Source organism: Malania oleifera, chromosome 7 (assembly GCF_029873635.1).
Source record: "Malania oleifera isolate guangnan ecotype guangnan chromosome 7, ASM2987363v1, whole genome shotgun sequence".
NCBI classification, from domain to species: domain Eukaryota; kingdom Viridiplantae; phylum Streptophyta; class Magnoliopsida; order Santalales; family Ximeniaceae; genus Malania; species Malania oleifera.
The window spans coordinates 61400999-61428245 of NC_080423.1; the positions used below are offsets into that span (position 1 = coordinate 61400999).

At 35.5% G+C, this 27247-nt stretch overlaps 1 protein-coding gene across 1 annotated transcript; it reads right to left on the reverse strand.

Moving 5' to 3' along the window:
* Window positions 1-3360: 3360 nt before the first annotated feature.
* On the reverse strand, window positions 3361-27158 carry LOC131159991 (uncharacterized). The gene is made up of 4 exons (XM_058115254.1): window positions 26681-27158; window positions 26058-26383; window positions 6117-6305; window positions 3361-3668 (listed from the first exon to the last, which is right to left on the reverse strand). The coding sequence occupies exons 2-4, from the start codon at window positions 26298-26300 to the stop codon at window positions 3585-3587; spliced, it is 516 nt and encodes a 171-aa protein (XP_057971237.1). The 5' UTR covers window positions 26301-26383; window positions 26681-27158; the 3' UTR covers window positions 3361-3584.
* Between the last annotated feature and the right edge of the window lie 89 nt (window positions 27159-27247).

The window sequence follows — 27247 nt, forward strand, 5'->3', positions numbered from 1 at the left end:
GCCAACCATAGCTGAGTCAATAAAGGTAGTACGTATGATTGTGTCTTCCTATAGTCATCTGGAGTTGCATCGGATGGGGGCCCCCGGCACTTTCCTCGGGGGATTACTGTGCCCAAGTCACCAATCGTCTATCCATCATCACACTATCATCCCAGTGTGTTTGCACTCCTTGCCAACATATAACTACGGTATCGTGCTCAATATATCACATCTCATATCCACAGGACTCTAGAATCATATATGGAAATTTACATACTAAAACTGTATTATATCTCATTTCATATAAAACCTGTCATTTAATAACTCTTGGCCCCCAGCCGTTATATCAAATCTCGGCCCCCGACCGTCATACTAAATCTCGGCCTCCGGCCATCATATCAAATCTCGGCCCCCGGCCGTCATATCAAATCTTGGCCCCCGGCCGTCATATCATATTGTGTATTATCAGTAAAAACATTCTTCTCATATACACCATTTAAAAATTATTCTCATGTCACACAATTTTTATCTGATAAATCATAAATAAAATAAACTGATGGGGAAAGACATAAATTGCTAAAAATAGGGTCTGAGCATCTCCAAGATTTTATTTAACTTAAACTATTTATTTTATAGAAAATAGGAGATTTCAAACCAATCACATTAATTTTCCCCAAAACATATAACAGTCAAAACCATCCTTTTCATATACCCGATTTATTCATAAAATTACATATACCATTTCTGAAAATATACATTGCCATTAAATCGGTCCATAATTCAAAACAACTGAAATAATATAATCTCCTTACTTGTTTTCCTGAAACTACACCTGTAGGGATCCCAAAATTGTGCCTACGGCACTCACACGAACCCTGAATTCATAAAACCTAGTTTTAGCAACTCAACCCCAGGTACAGTACTATTTTAACATTTCTCGTGACCACAAACTGCAAATAATTTGCCTAATTCCTTAAATCTTGCCTTAGCCTTGGAGTGATGCCTGGAGAGCGCAAGTTAAATATCCACACCACTAGACTTGTAGAGAAACGCCCCTAGATCCTCATGGTGGCTTCCGATCGTCGATTCGAGCGACGAACGGTGAGAAATCGAAGAGAGAGAGTGAGGGCGCAGGTTTAGAGAGAGAGAGAGAGAGAGAGAGAGAGAGAGAGAGAGAGAGAGAGAGAGAGAGAGAGAGAGAGATTTGTGTTTACTTAATGAAGAAGTAACAAAATATATATTTATAACACTTTGACCTAGCACAATTCATCGACGAAATGGGACCTTCGTCGACGAACCATAAAAGAACATTCGTCGACGAAAGAAGGGGTTCATCGACGAACCATATGCCTGAAATTCCACTTGGTATTTCTTCATCGATGACGCCTAAATTTCATCGACGAACCATAGAAGGACATTCGTCGACGAAAGCATAGAATTCATCGACGAACTGCTGCTTGCCTTTTAAAATTTTTCCTTCTTCCTTTTCTTTATTTATTTCCTTATTTCGCGGGTTCGGGTTTCTACACTTGTTCCTCTCTTTGTGAGTGAGTAGTGTGAGGCTACAACGTTCTCTTTGGAGATCAAGTGATGAGAGACCACTAATCTATCCAACGACTCCATCATCTCCTCTTCCATCTAACACTCTCATGGCCTCCATCAACACCACACGGCCATCACCAACATACATCCACATGGTCAGTTCCCCGACACTCCATAGTTGCATTCATCTTGGTGTTTCAAAGCTTGTACGAAGGACCTATGATGTGATCCAAGCTTGTGGTGGATAATATCAAGTCATCCAAAGATTTCCTTTGGTGAGATTGTTATTTTTCTTAGCTCTTATTCGATTGTAAACCCTTACTTAATACTGTGTAAACCTTTGTTTGAAACCTAAAATTCCATATTTGAATAGCACATTTGAACCATTCGATTTCAATATTGATACTTGCTAACAAAAATCACTTGTATGAATATTAGTGTGATAACATAGAACTTATATTCTTGAACCTGTGAAATAGTAACTTTTTCGCATGTAACTTGATTTCTTTGTGAAAGAACCAATTAGAACTTATTTTCTAGACAACACATACACCTTTTCAAAATTCTGACAACTTGTGAAAGATAGCATGATTTATGATGTTTATGTTGGTTAATCAAATTCTTAAATCAAAGTGTTTTAAATGTGCGTGCTTGTGTGAGAGTTGAACTATAGGACATAGGTCGACCATTCCCGTCCTATGTTACATTTACACACATTAAAAATTATAAAATTCATTCAAGTTATTAAAGAAATATATAAATATTTATATCATGTATATATGTATACTCATCAATCTTTAACTTGTAGTGTATATGTTTTATTTTCTAAATATGGAAGTAAGATAACATAAAATATGTTCTTGTTAAAGTTTGTTTAACAAATTGAAAGCATATAGGTGATCAATATTTATGTTATAATTTGACTCAAATGTCAATAGTATTTACAAAAAATATAATAATAATAATAATAATAATAATAATAATAATAATTAATTAATAATGTTCTACATTTGTAGACCATTTCCTAAGGTTTAGAACAAATCCACTACATTGTGTTTCAAAATTGGAATACAAAGTACATAATAAGGATTTAGCATAGATTGTTAATTTGTCTCTTAAGAGAGTGACTTTGAGAGTATAGTGAAGTACAAAGTAAAAAACAAAGAGGCAAGCTTCTTCCTTGGTTGAGAATTAGTAAATACATAAAGAACAAACATAACTCTAACCATAATATTCTCATATTTTACACGACTTAGAAAATTGCACTTTCTCATTTTTGACCTACCTCTTTTTCGTTGTGCGCAAATTAGTTTTAAAATGTAATCTTTAAAATTGAATATGCACATGAAATTCAATGTTAAAACAAGGGGTATTGATCTTATTAATTCTCAATCTAATTGAGTTAACATTTCCTACAATTTGTATTTTAGCACTCCGTTCATTGTCATTGGTTTGCTTATACTCGAATGTTCCTCCTTATTCCACTTTTAAATTTTATAATACCAGGAAGCACAGGTGGTCTACTCATATATATATATATATATATATATATATATATATATATATATATAATTCAAGCCTGCTGATCTGACGAATAAAAAATCATTTTCTAAATTTACACTGATATTGAAGAAAATTAACTGCGTAGGAGTATATATCATTTGTCTGGTTGCATAGATTGATAGGCCGCAAGGAGAGGGAGATCTGACCAGAATTACGCATATCATTAGTTCATACAAGCATAATTATGCACATAAAAATACTCTTCAGAACATGCAAGAGTATATCATTAGTATGAACTGGATGTGCAATCACCTCACACATGTGAAAAGTTAATAATGGTGGTTCTAATTTTGGAATCAAGCATTAGGGATGGCACCTGAATCTCAAAATCTTCAAGGCATCAGTGAAAGTTATCCACGATCCAAGTGGCTTAAATACAATACAAAAATGCAAATGTAAATATAAATTCAGCACCTAATGAACAAAACGCCCTCTTTAACATTATATATATGTAACATAATCATCCAACTATTTCATACAGCAAATTGTTGCCTTCCAAGTTACTTGGAACTGTTTCTAACGCTTTCCTCAGCCCGTGTGAGTGCGTCTGTCAGAACATCAATTGTCCAATCCTTCAAATCCTCCTGCAGTCGCAATAAAAGGTAAGTATACTATGAGTAGGCAAGAATCAAACAACAATTCCCTCATAAAACTCGACATATTTAGTTTCATCTCTAATTTCCAGGCACCAGAACCGAGACCTCTTCCCCAACTCCCAATTAATAATAAAGAACACGGGAAAATTATTTGAAGTCATGGTCTTAGATATCATGCTGAGAATGCAAGGGCACAAGGGTTTCTTAGCAGCATCCCAGATGGATCATGGACTCCCACCCATGCACGGCTGGAAAATGAAAACATGAAAGCTTAGGAAATAAAAGTTGATTAAAATAATTGGCTCCATTCTTCATATCCATCATTGATAGGTTCTATTCATATCTTTCTGATAGAATAGCACCTTAGCATCACTGATCATTCTATAACGAACGTCCAAGCAGGATCACTGCCACATTAAAGAACTATGCTAAACCCCCTCAACCAAATAATTGGCTCCATTCTTCATATCCATCATTGATAGGTTCAATTCATATCTTTCTGATATAATAGCACCTTAGCATCACTGATCATTCTATTACGAATGTCCAAGCAGGATCACTGCCACATTAAACAACTATGCTAAACCTCTCAACCTATCCGTCACTTTTTAATGCTCAGATTCTGTGGTTAAGGCCATGGTGCAAAAGCAAAACCCCTAAGTAGGCCGAGCTACAGAAGTTTAAAGGTCAGCAAATAATGTAAGAGAAACCAAAATCACAGTTGTGTAAACCAAAAATATAAAACAGCAATCATTGAATAAAATCCACTTTTAGGAATTTTTTAAAATATTTTATATAATAATCCCTTTTTTGAGTATTTTATATAATAAACCCTTTTTTAAACTATACTGCAGAAACACGAATAAATGTACTCTCAAGAAATTCATTGAAGCCCTCATGTACAAAGTACCACTAAGACCACCATAATGAGATTGTTTCAGTTTGGACCAGGATTGAAATTCAAATGCAGTGGCATGGGAATCAACAAAGGCAGATATCCCCCTTTTTGGGCTTGACACGCAGTTGTAACTGTGTATTTATTATACATAACATAATCAAAATGTCGATGTCAAAATATTATATCCTATAAGAATATATTTGATATAATGTAAAAGGATAGTTTAAATAAAAATCATATTCCTATAAGTAATAATTTATTATAATATATTTATATTTTTGTAAAAACATTATAACCTATTGAAACATAATTGTAATCTATTACTGCATAATGAATTGCAGTGTCAGCGTACACATGGATCTGTATCATTCGGCTACATGCATGTGTATGTGCATTTGAAAGTGTATACATGTGCATACACAGGTCTGCATATGCAGGGGTATGTGCATGTGTATGTATATATATATATATATGTGTGTGTGTGTGTGTGTGTGCGCGCGCGCATGCACGTACGTGCTACATCATAGACATCAGAGGGGCAGGATAGGGCTTTTCATAGTTTTATGATTAGGGAAAGAATTTAAATTTGATTCTGAGTTAGAAAGCTAGAATCAAAAGGTAGGGTAAAAGGGGAAATGAATGGGATTCCTGCAAATGAAACACTGGGAATTGTGCTCACTAATCAGTCAAAAGCTATGGACAATTTAAAAAATAAACTAAAATGTGCACAATAGAGAGACCCAGACTGACACCACAAGCACCACAGAAAGGAAATTATCAGAGTTCTGAAATACAAACACTATGCATCTTATGTATGTGGGGCCTAATCCGGCCGCTGATTTCACTACTGAAAGGGTAAAATAGAGTTGTGTACACGGTAAAACTAAAGAAACCTTACTAGTGCAGATACATACATTCATCGTTTCCTTAAACAAGTTGAGCCAGCTAGGCCATTCATGAAAATTGAAAATTATACAGTTCATTGTTGTACAATGATACAGTTTTAGGATAAAACTCCTACAAACAGAATAAAGATTCTATTACTATATTAATGGAAAACCTTTTGCTTACTGTTCAGCCTCTCACTAATTTCTTCCTCTAGAATACATTAACCTGGTCATTTAAAAACTACAAACAATAAAATATCCAAGGGCAGTATGGTAAAAACAATCAGCTCTCAAAGAAACTTCCTACAACCATCCACTACCAAGATTTTTTTGTGGGCCCCCATAAATCCTCTTACCCCCATAGTGGCTGCCTGAGGCTAGTCGCAGGAAATCATAATCTTATCTGGCTGCTAATGTGGGATGAACTTTGGTTTAAGAGCACTTATTGTTTCTATAAATTACTAAATTCATTTACGAGGCGACTGCCATTTTCATAATCCCCAATGATGATATTTTGCCTTCAAAGGTTTTAAGGAAGTCAACAGCTTTTCAATCTCTGGGGAAAAAAAAAATGCTCCCTAGAAGGCCATGAAAACACAAATTTAGCACAAAGATTTTGTAAAATTATCAATCAGAAACCGAAGAGCTCACCATGTGCAACGGTTCTCCAGTTCTTATTCTTGCATTTGGGCGAGCAAGCTTGGATTCAAAAGGTGTCCTCGGTCTCACTTCCCGGAATTTCTCCCATTCCTCGGGAGTAAGCATTCTCACCGTGCCCTGACCAGCCGGAGCATTCTTAATTTTGCGCTCAATCATCTCTTGGGATTTCGACTCATCATACTGTCATCATGCATATGCATAAAAATTATCAATATATAGTGAAAAACACAGTTTGCACAACTTCCTGCACAAAATCAAAGCAAAATAAACATGAAAGAGGATAATACCTCCTTCACATGAGAAATCTAAGGACTTTCAGAGCATATGTCAAGAATCAAATCCCAGACCCCACCCACTTTTTCCTTAACAGGCCTACATTATCATAACTCTGCTTGTGATGCACTTAATATCCTAATATTTCCACACACAGTCAGTCCCAAGCTCAAGTAAAGGAGGAGGGCAACGTTAGGTAGCCAACGTAAAACTTGTCAAATCACTATGATATGAATTCTTACCGATTATTATCTAGGCTTCTTCTACAAGCAATACTTTGCACTTATACCACCTGGGTGTAGCAAAAAATGGGCAAGGGTGGGCTAGGTTGTTACCTCGAAGCAACGCATCCTATCGACGCCTGGGTACAATGTCAAATATGTAAGGGTTCTCACATTATTTTGGACGTGGGCAGGTAAAGAAATTAGTTCAGAAGACTAGGATTAGATTAACAACTTGGAATATAAGGACACTTATGGATAAAGGGCATGGAAATTATAAACATAAAAATTAGAAGAAAAATTAATCTAATCCGTCTTCAAGAAACTAAGTGGGTGGGGGGGGGGAGGGGGAGGGGGAGAAAGCTTGAGAAATTGATAAATCAAGATCTAAACTTGGTACACTAGGAAAGAAAAACATATGAATATGTCAGGAATTATTGTAGAAAAAAAACTTAAAAGATAGCATTGTAGATATCAAAAGAGTAGAGGATAGAATTATAAAAATCAAGATGGTCTTAGGCCAAGAGATAATAAATATCATTAGTGCTTATGCTCCTCAAGTAGGCTAAGTTGAAAATCTTAAGAGAATATTTTGGGAAGTTATAGATAGCATTATACAAGGCACGTCAAACATGTAAGGGACTAAGAATACATTCATAAGAGCATATCTAAATGGACACATTGGTAGGGATAATAAAGGTTATGAGAGGATACATAAAAGATATGGATATAAAGACAAAAATGAGCTCAGGGAGATGATCTTAGATGATCTTATTACAATGAATGTTTGCTTTAAGAAAACAAAACACTTAATAATTTTCAAAAGTGGATAACAAAAGTCAAATAGATTTTTTCTTAATTAGGAGAGTAGATCATTTATTATGTCAAGATTGTAAAGTTATCCCAAGTGAAAGCTTAACCACATAACATAAAGTTTTGGTATTAGATATATGTATTAAAAAAATAAAATAAAAAATAAATAAAAATAAATAAGAAGATAAAATAAGCCAGTGTAAGAGAACTAAATCCTGAAACCTAAAGGGAGAAAATAATAAATTTAAAAAAAAAAAAAATTATCAAAGATGGCGATTAGATTATAGATGATAGTATAGACACAAACACTTTTTGAAGTAGGATAGCTAGCTCTATTAAAAAGATAGCAAAAGAAATTTTAGGTAAATTAAGAGTGGTGGTGAGATAGAGATGTTCAAAGTCTTAAAGACAAAAAATTTGGTATAAAATATGGGAAAAATGTAGGAACATAGACAACTTTACAAAGTATAAAGAGGCGAGAAAAGAGCAAAAAATGTCGTTAGTGAAGTTAAATATAAATCATTTAATAATTTATATGCTAAATTAGATACAAAAGAATGCGAAAGAGATATATTTAGACTTGCTAAAGCTAGAGAAAGAAAGAGTAAGGACTTACGTAATGTAAAATATATAAAAAGTGAGGATGATATTGTCTTGGTTAAGGAAAAAAACATAAAAGAAAGATGACGATGTTACATTAGTAAGCTATTTAATGAAAATCAAGTAGAAAACTTAAACTTAGAATTAACAAATGAGGAAAATGCTAAAAATATTAGATTTATTAACAAGATTAGAGTTTACGAAGTTAAGTATGCATTAAAAAAGATGAAAAATGGAAAAATTGTAGGACTAGAAAACATCCTAATTGAAGTTTGATAATGCTTAACGATGACAGAATTATATGGTTAATTAATTTATTTAACACAATTATAAAAACTAAAAAAATATCAAACAAATGGATGAAAATCACTTTAATACCTATAAATAAAAATATATGATATATTCAAAATTATAATAACTATCGCAGAATCAAACTTATGAGTCATACAATAAAACTGTCAGAAAGGCCTATTGAACAAAGATTAAGGCTAGAAACGAAGGTCTCAAAAAATCAATTTGGTTTTATGCCTAGGAGGTAAACTACAGATTCTATCTATCTTTTAAGAAGATTGATGGAAAAGGTTAGGAAAAAGAAGAGGAGCTTGCATATGGTATTTATTAACTTAGAGAAAGCATATAATAGGGCACCTAAGGAAATTCTATGATGGATTTTAGGGAAAAAAAAATGTGTATGTAGTAAGTATACTAATGTCATTAAGGATATGTTCGATAAAGTAAGGACTAGTGTTAGGACTATAAGCGGAGAGACTAGAGAATTTCTAATCACAATAGGAGTGTATCAAAGATCTGCTTTGAGCCCCCTTATCTTTTGCTTCAATGATGGATCAACAAACTAAGAGTATCTAAAATGAGGTTTCATGGTGTATGTTGTTTGCAGATGATATTATCTTGATTGATGATAAGGTGGAGTAGTGTCAGTTAGAATAATGGAGAGAAGTTTTAGAATCTAGAGATTTTAGGATAAATAAAAATAAATAAAAATATATGGAATGTAATTTTAATAATAGTAGAAGGAATATTTGAGACAAAGTTAAACTTGATAATAAAGAAATCAATAGCACTAGTTAATTTCGATATGTTACATTGATTATGCAAGCTAATGGAGAAATTGAAGAGCACGTAATGCATATAGTTAAAGCAAGATGGGTAAAATGGAGAAGGGCTTCAACTGTACTTTGTGACCATAGAATACCCTTAAAATTAAAAGGAAAGTTTTATTGGGCGATTGTAAGACCAGCTATCATATATGGATCGGAATGTTAGGCAACTAAGAAACATATCCAAAAAGTAAAAGTTACTGAGATGAGAATGCTTAGATGGATAAGTAGTATAATGTTAAAAGATAAATTAAGAATTCGCGGTAAGTTAGGCGTAGCTCCTGTAGAAGGTAAGATAAGGGAAGGATAACTTAGATGGTTTGGGCACTTGCAACGTAGGTCACATAATACATCAGTCAAGAAGAGATAGTTACTGTCATGGTTTTAAATTTCCAATTTCCATCACCCTTAAAATCAAAATGGCAGTCAATTTCCATCTTGCATAATTTCCATCAAAATCTCATCAAATCATCCAAAATATATCAAACTATCGTAATTTTAACGAAGTTTGACGAAATTTTAACTATGCAATGAAATTTCCTTTGAATTCAAATGAAAGATTTAGGAGTGAAGTGAAATTTCTCTCTTAATTTATTTTGTTTATTTTTATCAAAACAAAAGATTATTACAAATACTTTTGAAATTATATGAAAAAAATATATTTACAACAACATTTTATTCAACCATTCATGTCTAAATTATCATTATTTGCAGAATAAATAATATTCAAACAATTTATGAATATGTTTAATGCACATTATCTTACGAATATGTTTGATACACATCTATATTACAACTTTTCCACCTCATACACAACATAGATGCATTTAACTTGTAATATATTAGTCTTGAAACTTACATTATTATGTTTGTTAACCATTTCTAAAGTTTCACAAAGAATTTCATGTTTTACTACTAATTTCCGTTATTTTTTCAAATCAAAATCGAAATTGTCAAAATTTCCGTACTTTTGGAGCTTCAAAATTTAAGTCAAAACCGAAATTCAAAACCTTGGTCACTGTGAAAGCCAGTAAAAAGGAAAAAGATAAGACCTAAAATAACTTGAAATGAGATAGTGATTAAGGATTTAATAACTCTGAATTTGTCGAAGGAAATTGTCCATGATCACATAAAATAGCGGAAAAGGATTCATGTAGTCAACCTCACCTGATGGGACTTAAGAATTGGTTTGTGGTTCTTGTTATTATAGGCCTACATAACTGTGCAAAAAAGGTTTGACACTGTCCGCTCAAAAGCCAATGTCTGATTGATGATCAATCCTAAATTCTTTTTGTTCTAGTTGGGATGTCTCATATTGCATAGCTCATGTTGATGGATCCATGCAGATGCATCCAAAAGGTTAAGGCCACGCAGTCCCCACCAGCTGCTGGGTTCGGCACAAGTTTTGTTCAAGTTTCTTTATGTATTAGTTGATATTGTTTGCCCCAGGTCTTCTGTCGTATGTTAGCACTTAGCAAATCATATTTGCTCTTTGTCTTTTTAAATGGTCATGTGCTTGTCAAAGTGATTCCTTCATGAATTTTGAAGGCTTCAATTAATGCTTATGTGGGCAACAAAGGGTTAGAATTGTAGAATACTATCATAAGCTCTCTCTTAGCTTCTGGTAAGCATTTTTTTTAATCAGTTTTAATCTCCTAGCCTCTAGTAAGCATTTTTTTAATCAGTTCTAATCTCTTTGCCTCTCATAAGAATTTTTTACTTAGTTTTAAGAGAGACCAGATAGACATTTCCAAAGGCTGCCTAGGCCCTGAAATTTCATTTTTTGTTTTCATCATCCCCTCCAACTTTTTTTTTTTTTTTTTTTTCTTAAACCAAAAAAAAAAAAAGAAAAAGAAGAAAATATTAACAGGAAAAGAATGTACAAAACAAGAGGATGGGAAATTCACCTAATAAGAACACAATGAACTAAAGTAGAAAATCAAAAAATATATATAGAAATCAGCAAATCAATTTCACTGAACATCCTCAAATCACAAATCACATTCCCTTTAAACAACCAGCAGCAAAAACCATAACAAAGCCAAATATTGAATCCCAAACCAAAGACCAAGAAGACCCCCTTAGAAGACAAGAATGTTCCTTTCAATCCAAACAACGCACAACACAGCATAGGACCCGCATCTCCAAAGGGCTACTGTGTCTTTGCTCCTGTCAAAGTATTGTGTGAATGGCCGAATGATTTGGCCTTGAGTTCTGTATTTATATATAGAATTTACAAGAATGCCTAGCATGATTCTAGCCCTACACATGTAGACTATAATCTATGCTAACTGTACAAAATAATGACTTGGAAAAAGGAAATAATTGTGGGCTGAAGGAAGGAAAGAAATCTTTTGCTTTGTTGTTCCGTTGACAACTCCTTCCAATCCCTGAAAGAGAAATGGCCAGCATATCCACCACTGACCCTCGACAAACCCAATTTCCCCAATAAAGCCAAAAAGTCTGTTCCAAATCCTCCAGCTAAAAGACCAATACAAAAACAAATGATGGGCAGATTAACAACTATCAAAACAAAGAGAACACACATCGGAGGATAAATCCTTAGAAGGCCTCCAACTCCGCAACAGATTGTTGGTGTTCAACTCTTTTAAGAACAAACAACCAAATAAAAACCTTAAATTTAGATTAAATTTTGGCCTTTCAAATACTATGATAGAATGACAATGTCTCCCAGATCAAAAACTCAAAGAAAGTTTTTGAATAGAAATCCCGCAGTTTTTGAATAGAAGTCCCCCAAAGGATCTAGTACCCACTTCCTCACATCCTCCTAACAGGATGGACCGCAACCCTCCAACAACCTCAACAATGATGCTAATTCCATCACCTCTCCATCATCCAAAGCTCAACGAAATGGAAGTCCCACAAAAAATTCTCCACTAGAAAGCAAAAAGTAAGAAACAGCCCCATTATTTAGTGAAGAAAGGAGATAGAAATGAGAAAATGACATAACAAGAGCTGAATCTCCCATCCATGGTTTTCAAATAGCAGCCATTATGTAGCATAACAGCCATTACATAATGGAAAATTAAGGGGGTGAAACCTATATGGACCGCACAGCGGTTTTGTTATGGGCCATAACAGTCCATTATGCACCGTTACCCTCTTATGATGCTGCCGACACCCATTTTGTCCCATTTCTCACATTTTTCTCATGATTTTGCCTCATTCTCCCTCTCTCAGCCCTCATCTACCCTTAATCTACCAATCCTGAGCCTCAAAACAATAAATTTTACTTCAATTTGGTGTTTGAAGTTGAAGGGGAAGAACAACCTTGGATCTCCCAGCACTAATATTAATAGTTTCAAGATCTTTAATAGTTTCAAGATCTTGTCTTGCAGATCTAAAATATCTAATTATTTGAAAATCTTATTTTTGTTTATATATATTATTAATAGATCTAATCATTCAAAGATCTTGAATCCTTTATTTTATTTAAGCAAGTTAAAAAATACCATAAGTACTACCACTAAGTACTAAGTAGTGAAGGAGATATATTTCTAAACTTTTTTTTTTTATCCAAGAGTATATTTTATATTTTATGTAAAAAAATATCTACAATTATAATGGTATTTAATTATTTATTCAGTTAGTAAGCATTTAGTGACTAAATCTAATCCTACTTATCTACTATCTAGTTACTATTTACTAGTATTTATTTATCAAGATTCAACTATTTTGTTATGTAATTACTACTAATTAGAAATTACTGTTTAGTATATACTAATTATGTTATAACTTTCATAAGGACCATAACTTCGAATTTTTTATGTGTTTTATATAGAGATCATCAAATCAAATCCATTGAGATGCCACACGTGAAGGAAATGAGGAGCTACCTAGTGAGAACATTGGTTGGCATTTTACCACTCAAGTGTAGGGCAGCAAGCATATTATTGTGTGAAAGTTGTGTGGGAAGACTATTAAGGAGGTATTACACACTTGAAACAGCATTTGACACAAAAAAGGTCAAGTGGCTAGATGTCCAAATGTAACCACGCAAGTAAAAGTTCAACTAATGAAACACTTGCAATAATATGCCAAGAATAGAGAGAAACAAAAAAAAAAAAGGAGATAAGAAGAAGTAGAAGCTCAATTTAAAGGAAATTTTGAGAATTTGAGTGATGAAGAAGACTCAAAAGAAGAAAGAATGAGATTTGTCCAATAGGAACGCATACAGCCACAACAACAATGGGAAGAGAGCCAAAGATTTCAAGCAAGAACTAGTGGAGGGGATAATATTTACGAAGAAGGGGTGGCTCTGATAGTGAGTGATGATAGTGGTTTTAGTAAAGCTCAGTCACAGTATCCGGGAAGCTGGAGGTAGAGTGCACGACAATAGATCAATCCTGATACCCCTAAAGTTAGACTAAGGACAATGGATCCTATTCTAGAATGAACCAAGAATGCAAAGTAAAATAAACTAAACACTCGAAAGATTTGAGGATTAAATTAGGAAAAGCGGTTGGAAAATTCCAAATTTTATAATCGGGTTGAAGGCTCTATGCTTCAACAACTAGTCCCCGTGTTCTTCGAATGGATCTCTTAGTTGGTCTCCAACAAATATAGCCGACTCTCTATTTATGCAGCCTAGGTTTGATGTGGCTGCAAAGGTTATAAGGGACTAAAAGGCCCATCACCCTATGAGGTGTCTGAAATTTATTTAGTGCAAGAGTATCATGAAATGAAGAGCAACATATCTTCTTTTGCTTGCACATGGAAGGAAAGAGGTGTAACCATTATGTTTGATGATTGGTTAGGACAAACTAAAAAACACATAATAATTTTTTTAGTTTACAGCAATAGAGGCACTTTGTTCCATAAATCAATTGATGTCTCTAATGTGTCAAACCGAACAGCTGAATATTATTTCAAGTAATTTTCTAATTTTGATTGTCTATGACTCTTTTTCTAATTTTGATTGTCGGACTCTATGCAAATAATTGTATAGACTTGTATATTTTTTAGGTAGCAGTAACAATAATTACTAAATCAATAATTGCATTTCAAATTAATGGACAAGATTGATGAAGAAATTGGAGAGGAACATGCTGTTTAAGTAGTGACTAATAATGAAACTGCAGTGAAGGTAAAAGGGAAATTGTTAATGCAGAAAAGCCCCCAATCTCTACTAGATAGCACGTGCAATTCATTGTATACACCTTATTCTCAAATACATTGGTAAGAAAATCAATGTCAAAAAGATCTTAGAAGATGCAAGAATAATAACCTCATTTATTTACAATCATACATGGATAGTGACTTTCATGAAGAAATTCACAAATAATAGAAAATTGCTTCCTCTTGTCATCACTCATCACTCGATTTCCCACCAACTTTATTGCCTTGGAAACCATTATAACGCATAAACAAGCTTTAAGGGAAATGTTCACATCAAAGGCTTGGAAAAATTCAAGATTGGGGATGAAAAAATCAAGCCCACCATAGGATGCAAAGAATATTATATTAGAGAAAGTTTTGGCAAAAAGCCTCAGACATAATTAAAGTGAAGGGTAAAAGTTCTTAAATTGGTTGATTGTGATGAAAAACTAACCATGGATTTCATATATGAGGCAGCTGATTGGGCGAAGCTGGCCATACAAAAAGATTGTCAGTTCTACATAGATTATTGGAAGATAATTGATCATTGATGAGGTTTTTAGTTGCATTAAGACATGCATGCAATTGGTAAATGTAAATAAATGCATTTCCTCATTATTTTAACTTCTAAATTACGCAAAACACTAAATTGTTACGAGTTTGTATTATGAGGAAAAAAGGCATTGATTAATATGTTTATGAATTTAGTTTCAAGATATTTTTTTGAACGCCCAATTCCTTTATGGTGTCCCACCTTCCCCTAAAGTAGCCAAAGAATTCATGGATAGGGTTAAAAAAAAGGCTATAAGCAAGTTGGTGCCCGATACTCAAATCCGAGGGATAAACCAAGTATTGATTTTATTGAATTATTTGAATACTAAGTAATAATTTCTATAAAATATACCTAATTAATTAACTATACTTCACACGATTATCCATTTGTAGCTATTGCAATATTGGGACACGCAAGATACATTTGGTAGACCATTGGCTAGAAGGGCAATCAAACAAGCAAATCTTAGTAAATTCAACTAAATGGTGGATGAGAGGATTTATTATGTCATTTTTATGTTTAACTTTTACTTTTCAAATACACACTATATTGAAAAATGTTTTTCTTCAATTATTCAATGTAGCCGAATGGTAGACCATTATGGCATGTATGCTCTCAAGTTTCAAAGAATGGTGATCAGAGTTCTTGGCAATACCACATCAACTTCGAACTGTGAACATAATTGGAGCACCATAGCCTCATCCACACAAAAACAAGGAATCGATTTAAGTATATGAGACTACAAAAACTTATTTTCATGCATTACAACATGAGGTTAAAGCCAATAAGAAATTGAAGATGTAGTGATTCCCAAAAATTAATTGATTAATTAATTAATTAAAATTTATTATTAATTAAATAATATAATATAATATAATAATTTAATAATTTATATATATATATATATATATATTAAGGTAATCTGGATACTGAGAAGCATCCAGATTCATTTCAAAGTAAACCCCCTCTCATCTCACTCTCGTCTCTGCTCTCACCGTCTCTTTCTCTCTCTCCTCAAACTCTCTCTCTCTCTCTCCTCAATTTTCTCGACAAAACCTGCGCCAATTGAAGAACGGAAAATATCTCGAGGTTCTAATTTCGACCACCAACATTTTAATCAGGGAGATTTCGTGGTTTGGGCGACATAGGCACCACTCCTGGGATAAGATAAGAGGAATAAATTATGTCAGTCTTTTTCTAGATTTTGAACCAATTAAACTTGAGTATATGATACATATATACCGTATATGATTTTTGTGAATGATTTGGGCGTAAGAAATGGTAGTTTTGGAATATTAAACGTATTTGGGAAAAACCAGGTAAGTAGGTTGGGCGTCTTCACTTTTCGAAAATTGCATGTTTTAAATTAAATAAAATTTCAGAGACGATCGAACCGAATGTTTAGAAAAACGTATTTTTCCCGACCAGACTATTTAATTATGATTTAATGTAAAATGGGTGGCATGAGATAAATTAATAATAGATTTTTTATTTAAATGGATCTATTGAACTGTTACGATATCATACTGCGAGCATGAGTTGCTACGCTGATATATATATATATATATATATATCTGGATTACTGTGAAATTAGGAAACGACCGGTTCGATATGGGTATGCGAATATGACAGTTTAATTCCATTAATTCTAGAATGACAGGTTTGATATAAATATGTGAATATGATAGTTTAATTTTGTTTTATGGTAAGTTAGACTTTGCATCGAATTGGGAAATATGAAGTGACTAAATATAAATCGGAGTAAAAGGCCTGTGTGGCATATAAATTGGAGTAGAAGGCTTGTGTGGCATATAAATTGGAGTAGAAGGCATGTGTGGCGTCTGTACTGATGTTGATGGGGAGGTATGCTTAGTACAAAAAATTTGTGTGTATATAGAAGTGTTATAGAAGTGTGAATTAAATTATCTGTATATGTTGTAAAACCTACGTTAGTAGATTTATTATGAACTGTTTTAAACCTACGTTAGTAGATTTATCTGAACTGTATCATATTATTTATACCGAGGACATATTTATTTAGGAACAATATAAGAAATGTATATAAATGATTGTACAATAAAACTCATCTGCCACACACTGATAATAATGTATTCCGTCTTACTGAGAGGTGTCTCACCCCATCAAAATATCAACTTTTCAGGGCCTTCGGGGAGTCGAGCCTAGGAGCTCCAGCGCGAAACTTAAACGATCTCGCCAAGGGTGAGTGTGGGCAAGATACTGTTTTGTTTATGTTAGATGGTTTTGGACATTTTGGGGTGGACACATGTTTAATGTGGGACTTGTTGATGCCAAGGTTGGGTTAGCTCTCTTGTAGTTATGGTTGTAGAAAAATACTTTGCTTCCGTTGTTTATTAATTAAATTATGGACAATGATATTTTGGACCCCAATGGATCCTTGATAATTTTACACATGAGTTTTAAGGGCATGTGTTTGTGATTGATGTGGATATGATATGGGATTTTATGTATTTTATGTATGCATTTTTGGAGCGTTACAATTGTGGTATGTTTTTCCTACGTGGCACTCTGGACCCCACTTTCGGTTTCGGGGCGCTACAGAAGATATCTTTAACCCCATCAACTTGGACCATATTTTTCGAAGATCTTTTTAGTCCATGACTAGAAAAGAGAGAGGCACTACTACTCAACAGTCAGAATAAATTTCAAATTGGTTAGATGAAGATGTTGTTCGTACCGCAAAAGGAGGTGATTAGCCACCAATAAATGCATGATTCAAGTCCAAGGTCTAAACATACATAGAGTGATGATAATCTTGGTTTGAGCCCACCAAGTGATGACGATGATTCTGGTGGTGGGGGTAGTGGTATTGGGGCTAGGGGTGATGGTGGTGGTGGAACTGCAAAATATGACCAACCAGACCAGAGGCTATGGGTATGACCTTCCTCCTGGTTATTATGGATTACATGATATATCTAAAAATTATGATTTTGGTATTCCTCCTGAGTACCAATCTTCACAACTAGGAGGAAAGCTACTAGTGGTGGCCAGAGTGAGACTCATGGAGCACAAACCAGAAGAAGTCACTAGCACCAAAATCGTGACACTACTAAAGATTCATATAGTGTGATTCCTTGTTTTGGAGACTTTGGTTTAGTTGATTCAATACAATCATACAGATCTCATGATAAAAGTTATCATCTAGTGTATCCACCACCTCAAAGCTATGATCCATATCATCCATATCGACACGGACCTTATCCTAGTGGTCTAGTGAGTCTTCTTCTAGTTACTACTTAGCACTAGCCCCAACTCCAACCTATGGATATGGATAGGATATGATTCAGGTTGAGGATATGGTGAAGGAGGAGATTATGCACCTCCTATATCAATTGGATTTTCGGCACCAGCAGATTTTCAAGATCAACACCAAAATAAAGTGAACTTAGGTTTATTTAGCTAAGCATTTCCACAAGGGTGGGGAGATGATTCCCAATCCCCAATCTCAAAATAGAGATTGAGACTATGAAGAGCCACCACGTTATTATTTGTGATGGTGACCTGTGTTGTAATACTGTATTCAAGTATTGAACTATTAATACTAATGATTGATGAAATTCATATATATGTATATTGACTCAATTTATGTATCTAATTAATTAGTTCTCAATTTCAATTACATTTCTAATTTTTTTTACTCATTAAAGTAAAGAATATAAAAATATATATGACCTTTTTTTGTAAATAGCACATTAAAATTAATATAAAAATAATGTTGTCAATTAAAAAAGTGTTTGTAGGTTGAATAAAAGTCGTCAAAATTCATTAAAAACACAAATTAAAGGATTCCATGCTTATTCTTCAATTTTTTGGCATGGTTGTGCATGCATGAAAAAAAATTCACAATCGCTACAATCGCTTCTCGTTATGTAACGCCCCACGTCTCTCGCATCCCACAATACCAACAAGCATTACGCGACCTACAACCTCTTCGCATAAATGAATGCAAAGCCTAATACCACCTCAAATTTGGTATTAGAAATAATGTGGATAAAGTTGAGACATGCATCTCCAAGGATTCTCAAAAGAAGATCTAAACCAAACAATAGTATCCCACCCATTTTCTTCTAAGCCAAGTTTACTTTTAGTTCATTTATGCCATAAGAGTTCTTCTCCAAAGAAACTCCCCTCTCTTCCCTTTTTTTACCCACCTCCACCTAACCAAATGATCCTTCTCCCCACCCCACACAAAGGAAAGCCTTTCATGATTATAGAGTCCTAGTTATGCCTAGAGGAACTTGAAAATGGACAAAAAGCAAATGGTATACTAGGACAAAAAACTAAATTAGAGAAACATGATCACCCAAAAAAAACCACCATTCCACCCATTCAGACATTTCGCCACCTTCTTTGCCATAGGAGCTCAAAAGCCCACTAACCTAGGATTACCACCCAAATGAAATCTAAAATAACACATGCCACTAAAGAAGCCAGCTCTAAAGATCTATCAACTCCCAAATTATTACCAGCTATCCCACTCTTCTCTAAATTAACTTTCGACCCCAAAACAAACTCAAAAAGTTGTGAAAAGGTAAGCATATTTAGGAGAAATTCTTTAAGATCCTGTAGGGAAAAAACAGTGTCATCGGCAAACTAAAGATGAGACACTATAACCCTCTCATTACCCACTTCAATACCTCTCATGAACCTTCTATCAACTACTTAAACAATCAACAACAAAGACAAACAAGAATGGGGACAACAGATCTACTAGCCCAATACCTTTCAAAGCCCTAAACCACAATGTAGGCTCCCCATTAATAATAATAGAAAAGTAAGCATTAGACAAACAAGCTCTCATTCAATTCCTCTACCTATACCCAAAACCTTGTCTGAAAGCTTCTAACCAACTCAATCATAAGCCTCTTCAAAACCCAATTTAAACACAATTCCTCTCCCTTTACTCTTTAAATGCACCACAACCTCATTAGTCACTAAAATGGCATCCAAAATCTACTTTCCCTCAACAAAAGCACATTGTGCCTCATATCTCCTGTTACTAAACTCAGTTCATTTCGCAAGCACCTTTGCAATAATCTTGGACACACTATAACCAAACTAATAGGCCTAAAGTCAGCAATATCAATAGATATACTCTTCTTAGGCACCAAAGTGATGAAAGTTGAGTTAATATCCTTACCCAAAACTTCATTAAAGAAAAACTTTAAAATATTTATTAAATTCACTCTATCCACATGCCAACAGTCCTAGAAAAAAAGAATGCCATATAGAACCATCGAGATACAGAGCCTCATCCCTATCCATCCCAAACACTACTTGCCTAAAATCTCACTTTTTCTCTAACCAATAGTGTTGATCCATAGAAATGGGATTCCACTCCAATCTCTCAATCATTGGCATTTTCCTTCATCCTCCCACAAAAAAAAAAAAATCAGCAGGCTCACTTGCTATAACAAGAAGATCAGAAGTAACCCCCCCCCCCCCCCACCTCCAACCCCTAATAACACTCCTTTTATCATTAGCCAAACTATGACAGAATTTAGTGTCATAATCACCCTCCCTAACCCGCTTATATTTCGGCTTCACCTCCAACTCCTCATTTTCCCAAAAATTACCTCCTTTAACTCATTTTCTAAACCCACCCTCATAACCTCCTCCTCCAATAGAACCCTTTCCTCCTCTTGCCTATCAAACATATCCAAATCTCCCAAACTTTTTTTTTTTTTGGGTTCTATTGTCTCCATAAAGATCATCATTCCACTTCTTCAATACTTCCTTAAGCTTTTTGAGCTTTCTGATAAACACTAAAACCCTCCCACACCCGACAACCTCCTCATTCCAAGTATCTCTCACCAAATGGAGAAAAGACCTATGCTCCAACCACATATTTCAAACCTAAAAGGAGTAGGACCCCACCTAACCTTTCCAAACTCCAACAAAAATAGAACAAAGACAAAATCATTTGAGTAGGGTTTGGAAATTCATCTTCCCACTCACCACATAATGATCTATCTAATCAAGTCACAACTGCTCTGTCCTCACCACTGACCTAGAAAATGAAGCACTAACCATTTGAAAGTCTCTTCAGCACACTCCCTAATAAAACTATCAAAATTGTACATACTAGACGAAAACTCCCCCTTCCCCTTTCTTCTCCACAGAAACCTGGCCGCATTAAAATCTCCCCAATAACCACCATGGCACATAAAACCCAAAAAACTGCATAAAACTCTTCCTAGAAAATGGCCTAAGTGCTTGCATAATAGGACCATACACAAGCATAACCTACAAACCCCTGCCTCTAAAATCTAATAACGCAAATAATGAAAAGAAAAGAATAAAGCCCCATATAATAAATATCCCCCTAACTGCCCCTTGCGAAGGAATAAAGCCCACTCCTTACACCGCCCCTCCCAAATACCCCACCACCCACCTTCTCAAGTTTAGTTCCCCTAAATAAAAGCACTATAAGGAGCTCTTCTACTAAAAACACCCTAAATGAACCCCTTTTGCACCTTCTTTTCCCAAAGGAATAAGTGAATAACTAGCTTAAAACCCATTCCCACACGGAGTTCTTGCAGATAACTGTTGTCCTCTCTTTGTACAATACCTTTTTGAGAATTTAAATCCCTACTATTTTTTCTTGTTCAAATACGTCTCAATGTTACCCACATCAATTCCAGAATTGGACACAGTAGGAACAGCAATAGGACAACGTTCCAAATGAGAAGTAAAGGCCAAAGGTCCCTCATCTCAATCACATTTACTAATTGGTCATCTGTAATTTTCAAATGGCAAACACCAACACATGCTTCTTCACAGGAACTCCTCGAGCCAATATCCCCCTCCTCTTGCCGCACAAACAGAGAACACGCACATAATAGAACATTACAATGTGCAGACTCCTTCACACTGGGGAGCAAAGCTAAAAGAAACCTATACTCATCCTCCAACCCCATGTTCATACATTGACTGCTCCAGTAACAATCCCCTATTAAGACTCACAGAGACTCCCCATATCGTCATCCCATTCAAAGTCTTCCATATTTGAATTCTCCCCAAGCTTCAGGACTTTAGCATGCTGATTCATCCCGTTCAAAGCAGACAACAAATATGAAAATGCTTGCTGGGCAGGGATAGTAAGTGCTAATTTTTTAGAACAGAACAGACCACCTGTATCCACATCTTCCATAGCCCCTTTCGAATCCAAGACTTCAATTTTGGAATTGCTATTTCCTTCACCAAGCCCTTGATATACAAAACCTCTTTCAGAACATCCTCTTCAGTCGCCTTTTCCTTTGCCTTTAACAACCCAATCTAGCACTGCAGTTGTCCCATCATCTGACTCCTTAACCAAAAGAAAGATCTGACCCACTATGCAATTCAGACAGCTCTCTTGGTTCTGCTCATGAGCCCAGCCAACCATTCAGCTTCCCACTTTAGGTTAGACTCAAGTACACCCAACTGATTAATCCTATTTTTCTCAATCCACTTACAATCAGACCTTCCCCCTTCAAGATGGTAGGCCCAGATTTGTGAAGCCCACTACCCATACTACCAACCCAATTAGGGCCATACCTGTAAAGGCCCACCTATTCTAAAACTCAAAGGAGATACTCAAATCTCTATAACCAAATATTCTATCTCTAACAGTCGGAATCCTTTCCTAATTCTTGAGAAGGATCCCATCTATTACAAGAAAAACTCTTGCCGATCTGACAAACAGCCTTCGCCAGAAATTTAATCAGAACATTGAAAAAAACAACCACTTCAACAGTAGCTGGAAATACTGGTCTGACTGGAGATGCCAATATTCTTTGATCCACAACTGCAAGTCTGCAACAGAACCACCCCTCCCCTTCTTCTTCTGAACATCCTCCTTGTTTGTGAGTATTGACTTCAATATAAAAGTAATTTCCACCATCCAATTGCCTATTCACCTTCAGAAACCCTAATGGAGCAGTTTCACCCTTGTTTTCTGAATACCTGAAGGAAAACGAAACATCTTGTTTGCCAACAACCTTAAACTGATAAATCCCACTGCACCTCTTAATAATAAGACCCCAGATCCATATCTAAGCCACAGGATCCAGATTAAAAGAAAATAAACTATTTGAAAACCCACTGCACTTCCTCGTTGTATAACACCAGAAGGAATTTTGCCTTCCCGTGGACCCAGATAAGCTTATGGAACCATATTCCAGGCAACCCAAATTGAACACCTTTCTACTAGCTCTAAACAAGCAATGAAAAAATGTATCAGAATCCTCAGCAACGTGTTAATCCAATATCATCCACAACAACCCTCATAAGTCCATAACACCTCACTTTGTCAAAGTATTACAGTAAATCTATCAGCAATTAGAAAATAATGATGGGGATTCACAAAGATTCATCGCAAGAAAACATTGTGGCAAGGAAATCCTGCTGGAGAAGATCACAATGGAGAAACATGATGTAGACTATTTTCATATATACACATGCACATACATACATATGCATAACATAAAACTCTATTTCATTCCCTTCAATTAGTACTACTCTTTCTGCTTTCTGTTTGTTCCTGGAATTAATTTCAAGGTGAAGAATATCCTAGCCTTCCTGCTACATCAAGATACATCCATGGAAGCATATTTAAATAACTTCAAACCACCCAATGGGAGAATGAGAGTGAACATCTTGATAGTACCCAGGGAGATAGAATGTCAAACGAGAGAATCCTTGAATAATGGTCAATCATTTTCTTTGCAAGGTTTTGATTTTACCATGAAAGGCAAATTTTTATTTGAAATTTGCCAATTGCAGGAAGTGGGGAAAAAAAATGCTAAAACACTTTATTGCTTGCCAACTTCACAGTGAGGCCGAAAGAGAAGAATCATTTGTGAGGGGATGGGGAAATGGCTTTGGAGATTCACAAAAGAGACAAATTAATTCTGGAGGGAAGTCATTGCTACCAAATACGGCTTTCATCATAATGGTTGGGCCTCGAAAGATATGAATGGAGCTCATGGCGTTAATGTTTGGGAATTCATTGGGAAAGATTGGGAAAACTTCTTCTCTCATTTATTTTCAATTGGGGAATGGAGACAATATGTACTTTTGGCATGACATATGGTGTGGCAAGTCCCAACTCAGCACAAAATACCCTTCTATCTTCAAGCTGGCTTAGGATAAAGATGCTATTATTAGCCAGCACCTTGAACTCACTGATCATGGGATGCTCTGGAATATCCCCCCAGATGAGGAATGCTTTCGATTGGGCGTTCGATACCCTCACTGACTTCTACTGAACACTCTATAATACCCAATGACAAAACACAGCCAACGATGGAAATGGAGCTTGGACAAGACGGGAAAAGTCAATGTCAGATGATTAAAATCCTACTACAAACACCTCATCTCTTTGATAGAAATTGACAGCAATTTCCCTTGAAAACTCATTTGGAAAACAGCAGCCCCCAACAAAGGTTTCTTTTTCCACATGGGAGGCTACTCTTGGAAAAATCCTGACCATAGATAAACAGCAGAAAAAGGGTTTGCTACTTGCTAAGAGGTGTTTTTTATGCCTTAAGCAAGCTGATTAAGTGGAGCACATCCTCCTGCATTGCTCTGTGACTAGGAATCTCTAAAATTTGGCCATTTCTTTAATCAAGCCGAAGTGGGTCACTGCAGGAATGGTGGGGGGCAAGCTGTGGGCTAGGAAAGGGATCCATTCCAGCAAGGATAGAAGGAAGACTCTCTCCTCATTCTCCTTGCCAATTTGGATGATTAGGAGGGAAAGAAATAGGAGAGCATCACTAGATAACTATGATTTCAAATCGGTATAGTAGGTTGGTTGTAAGGGATGTTAATGTAATCCTCAATTCCCTCAACACCCTTTAGTGAGGTTCCTTGTATCCATGTATTCAGGTGGCACCCCCTCGATGCCCTTTAATAAATTCCCTTTGCTGATCAAAAAAACATTTCATGGTTCTCAGCCCCTGATTCTATCCCAATATCTAAAACCAAACAGGAAATTCTAACTAGCTATTACTTGTCCAAAATTAGATTTGATTAATTGGGCATCCACATGATTCGTGGAATCTCCATATGGATTTCCTAGATAATCTTGTATTAGGATTGTTCTAGTTTCAAATAAACCTAAACCAAGAAACAGTCTCCAAATATATTTTAGAAACCTTGTTTAATTGAGATTAGGGTGGCGTTTGTTTGATCTGAATGAACTCTGAATAGAGGAAACATCTGAACTAGTACACTCAATAAATGAACGTAAGGCATCAAAGTGATTAGTGGCAGCTCTAAATTTTCTTAAAATTCCTCTGATGGGATTCAGATTCAGATGCCTCTTTCCAGTTATATCCCTTACAAAAACTGAAAATGACAAAAAACTCAATACCCAAGTGATTAAAATTTTTAAAAAAAAATTATGTTTGTAGAATAATAAATTAAATTATTTTTATTTATAACTATTAATTAAATATATGACAAAAAACATTATTTATGTTAAATTAAAAAATTTAGCTTATGTAAGTGCTCATTAATTTTATCAAACATTTATACGCTTAAGCATTAAGAAAGTTAAAATTGAGAAACAACACTATTTAGATATTAGATACCACACAATTAAAACAGTTCAAATTTTAGATTCAATGAACAGTTCAAGTTCAATTCAGAACTAGTTCACAAATTCAGAATTGAATTCAACGTTCAATATTTAACACTTAATTTTACCAAATGTCCCCTAGGATTCCTGTGAATAAAAATAAGAGGCATAGAAGCCTAAAAGGATATGGAGTTGGGCTTGAGAAGCTTCCCCACCCTCTCTTCCTTCATTCATTTTTATCTCCCTACTTGGCCATTCTCCCTCTCCTTTCCCTCTCTCATGCCAAAATATAGCACTCAAGGTCTTGAAGTGTGAAAACACAATAAAGGACTCTAGCAACACAATTAGAGACATTGTAGATCATCCAAATAGAACACAAGAGGTTGTGAGCCTCAGAGGACAAAGGAGACCAAATGGCACCTTTAGGTTTGTGAATTTTGACATTTACTTTGATAACACAAACAGTAACTTCCACATGATTTTTTTGACCTATTAATGAGACTCAATTGAACAAAAGTTCTCAAGATGAGGAGAAAACCACGAAAAGAAAATATTGCAAGCATGCAAGGATTAAAAAAAAAATTATATTAAATCTTTTCAGATAAAGTATAAAAAATGCAATCCAGATTATACCATCATAAGGAGCTTTGCAAAGAGTGCGACACCAACGGCGGTGAGAATCATTGGCATGGTGGCTGTGTCAAGATATGATTTTGATTCTGGAACTTCCACAAATAATTTATCCTTTTTAGGGTTCTTCCTTTTCCGTATTTTCTCATTTTCAGCAATTTTTCTCTTCAAGGTTTCACTAGGGCAATCATGGAGTATGTGCAACCGCCTCTGAATTGGAAAGATTTTTCTGCCAATCCCATACATGCTGATCAAATGAGGTCAGCAACTACTTATCTGAGCCCAGACATAGGAGTGCAAACGAAATGGACATGCCAGCCTGAAAAATCCTGAATAAAGTAAAACAATAACTAGGAATATTAGAACAAACAAATGTTATACTAATATCAAGGGAAAAACTCACTGCAAACGCCCTAACGCGTTTTTGAGGCGCGCCTTGAGCGTTTTGGGCCTAAAACGCCCTAAGGCGTTAGTTGAAATGCGCAAGTCCTAAAAGGCGTACGCCTCAGGTGAAAAATCTCGCCTTTTTACGCCTCAAATTCCAAGCGTACGCCTTTCGGAATTCTTGATTTATAACATAAATTAACCAGAGCAGAACCCAGAATGCATCGAAAACCCTATCCTACCTCTCTCGCACGAAGCTTCCTCTGTTCTGCTCCCTGACGAGAGCCTCGACGAAGCCTCCAGCGAATCTTCTCCTCGACGAAGACTCCAGCGAGTCTTCTCCTCGACGATAGCCTCTGCTCTCTCTCCGACGATTCCTCCAGTACCTCCTCTCTCTCCGACGACTCGACGGCTGCTTCCAACGATTCCTCCAAGCTTCTCGTCTCTCTCCGACGAGTCGACGTTCCCTCCAAAGTCTGATCTGCCTCCGACGACTCCTTCTGACGTAGTTTTTCCCTTCGACGAACCCTTCGAAGCTGTCGTCTCTGTGCAGCGACACTCTGCAATCCCTCGCCTCTCTCCGCGACCCTCTCACCCTCTCGTACTCTCTCCAGTGTGTTGGCTGCAGGTGACCTTGAAATTAGAATCTAATTTGGCTTGGTGTCACGGACCCCAAAATGGGACGAAGTAAGGGCGTTTGGTACTCATTGAGAGTTCTCCTCGACAAGTCAATTAAATCTTACACGTTCAAGTCTACAAATACGAGTACAAGTGAGTCTCAATATATCACACAAGTAATATATTCTTAT

What these genes read in the sequence shown, in the direction of transcription:
- LOC131159991 (XM_058115254.1), bottom strand. Translation starts at nt 26,300, where the DNA reads ATGTATGGGATTGGCAGAAAAATCTTTCCAATTCAGAGGCGGTTGCAC. An exon ending in TTGCAAAGCTCCTTATGATG is followed by an intron (nt 6,306 to 26,057) that starts GTATAATCTGGA and finishes GCATGATGACAG; the next exon opens with TATGATGAGTCGAAATCCCA. An exon ending in CTGGAGAACCGTTGCACATG is followed by an intron (nt 3,669 to 6,116) that starts GTGAGCTCTTCG and finishes TTGCGACTGCAG; the next exon opens with GAGGATTTGAAGGATTGGAC.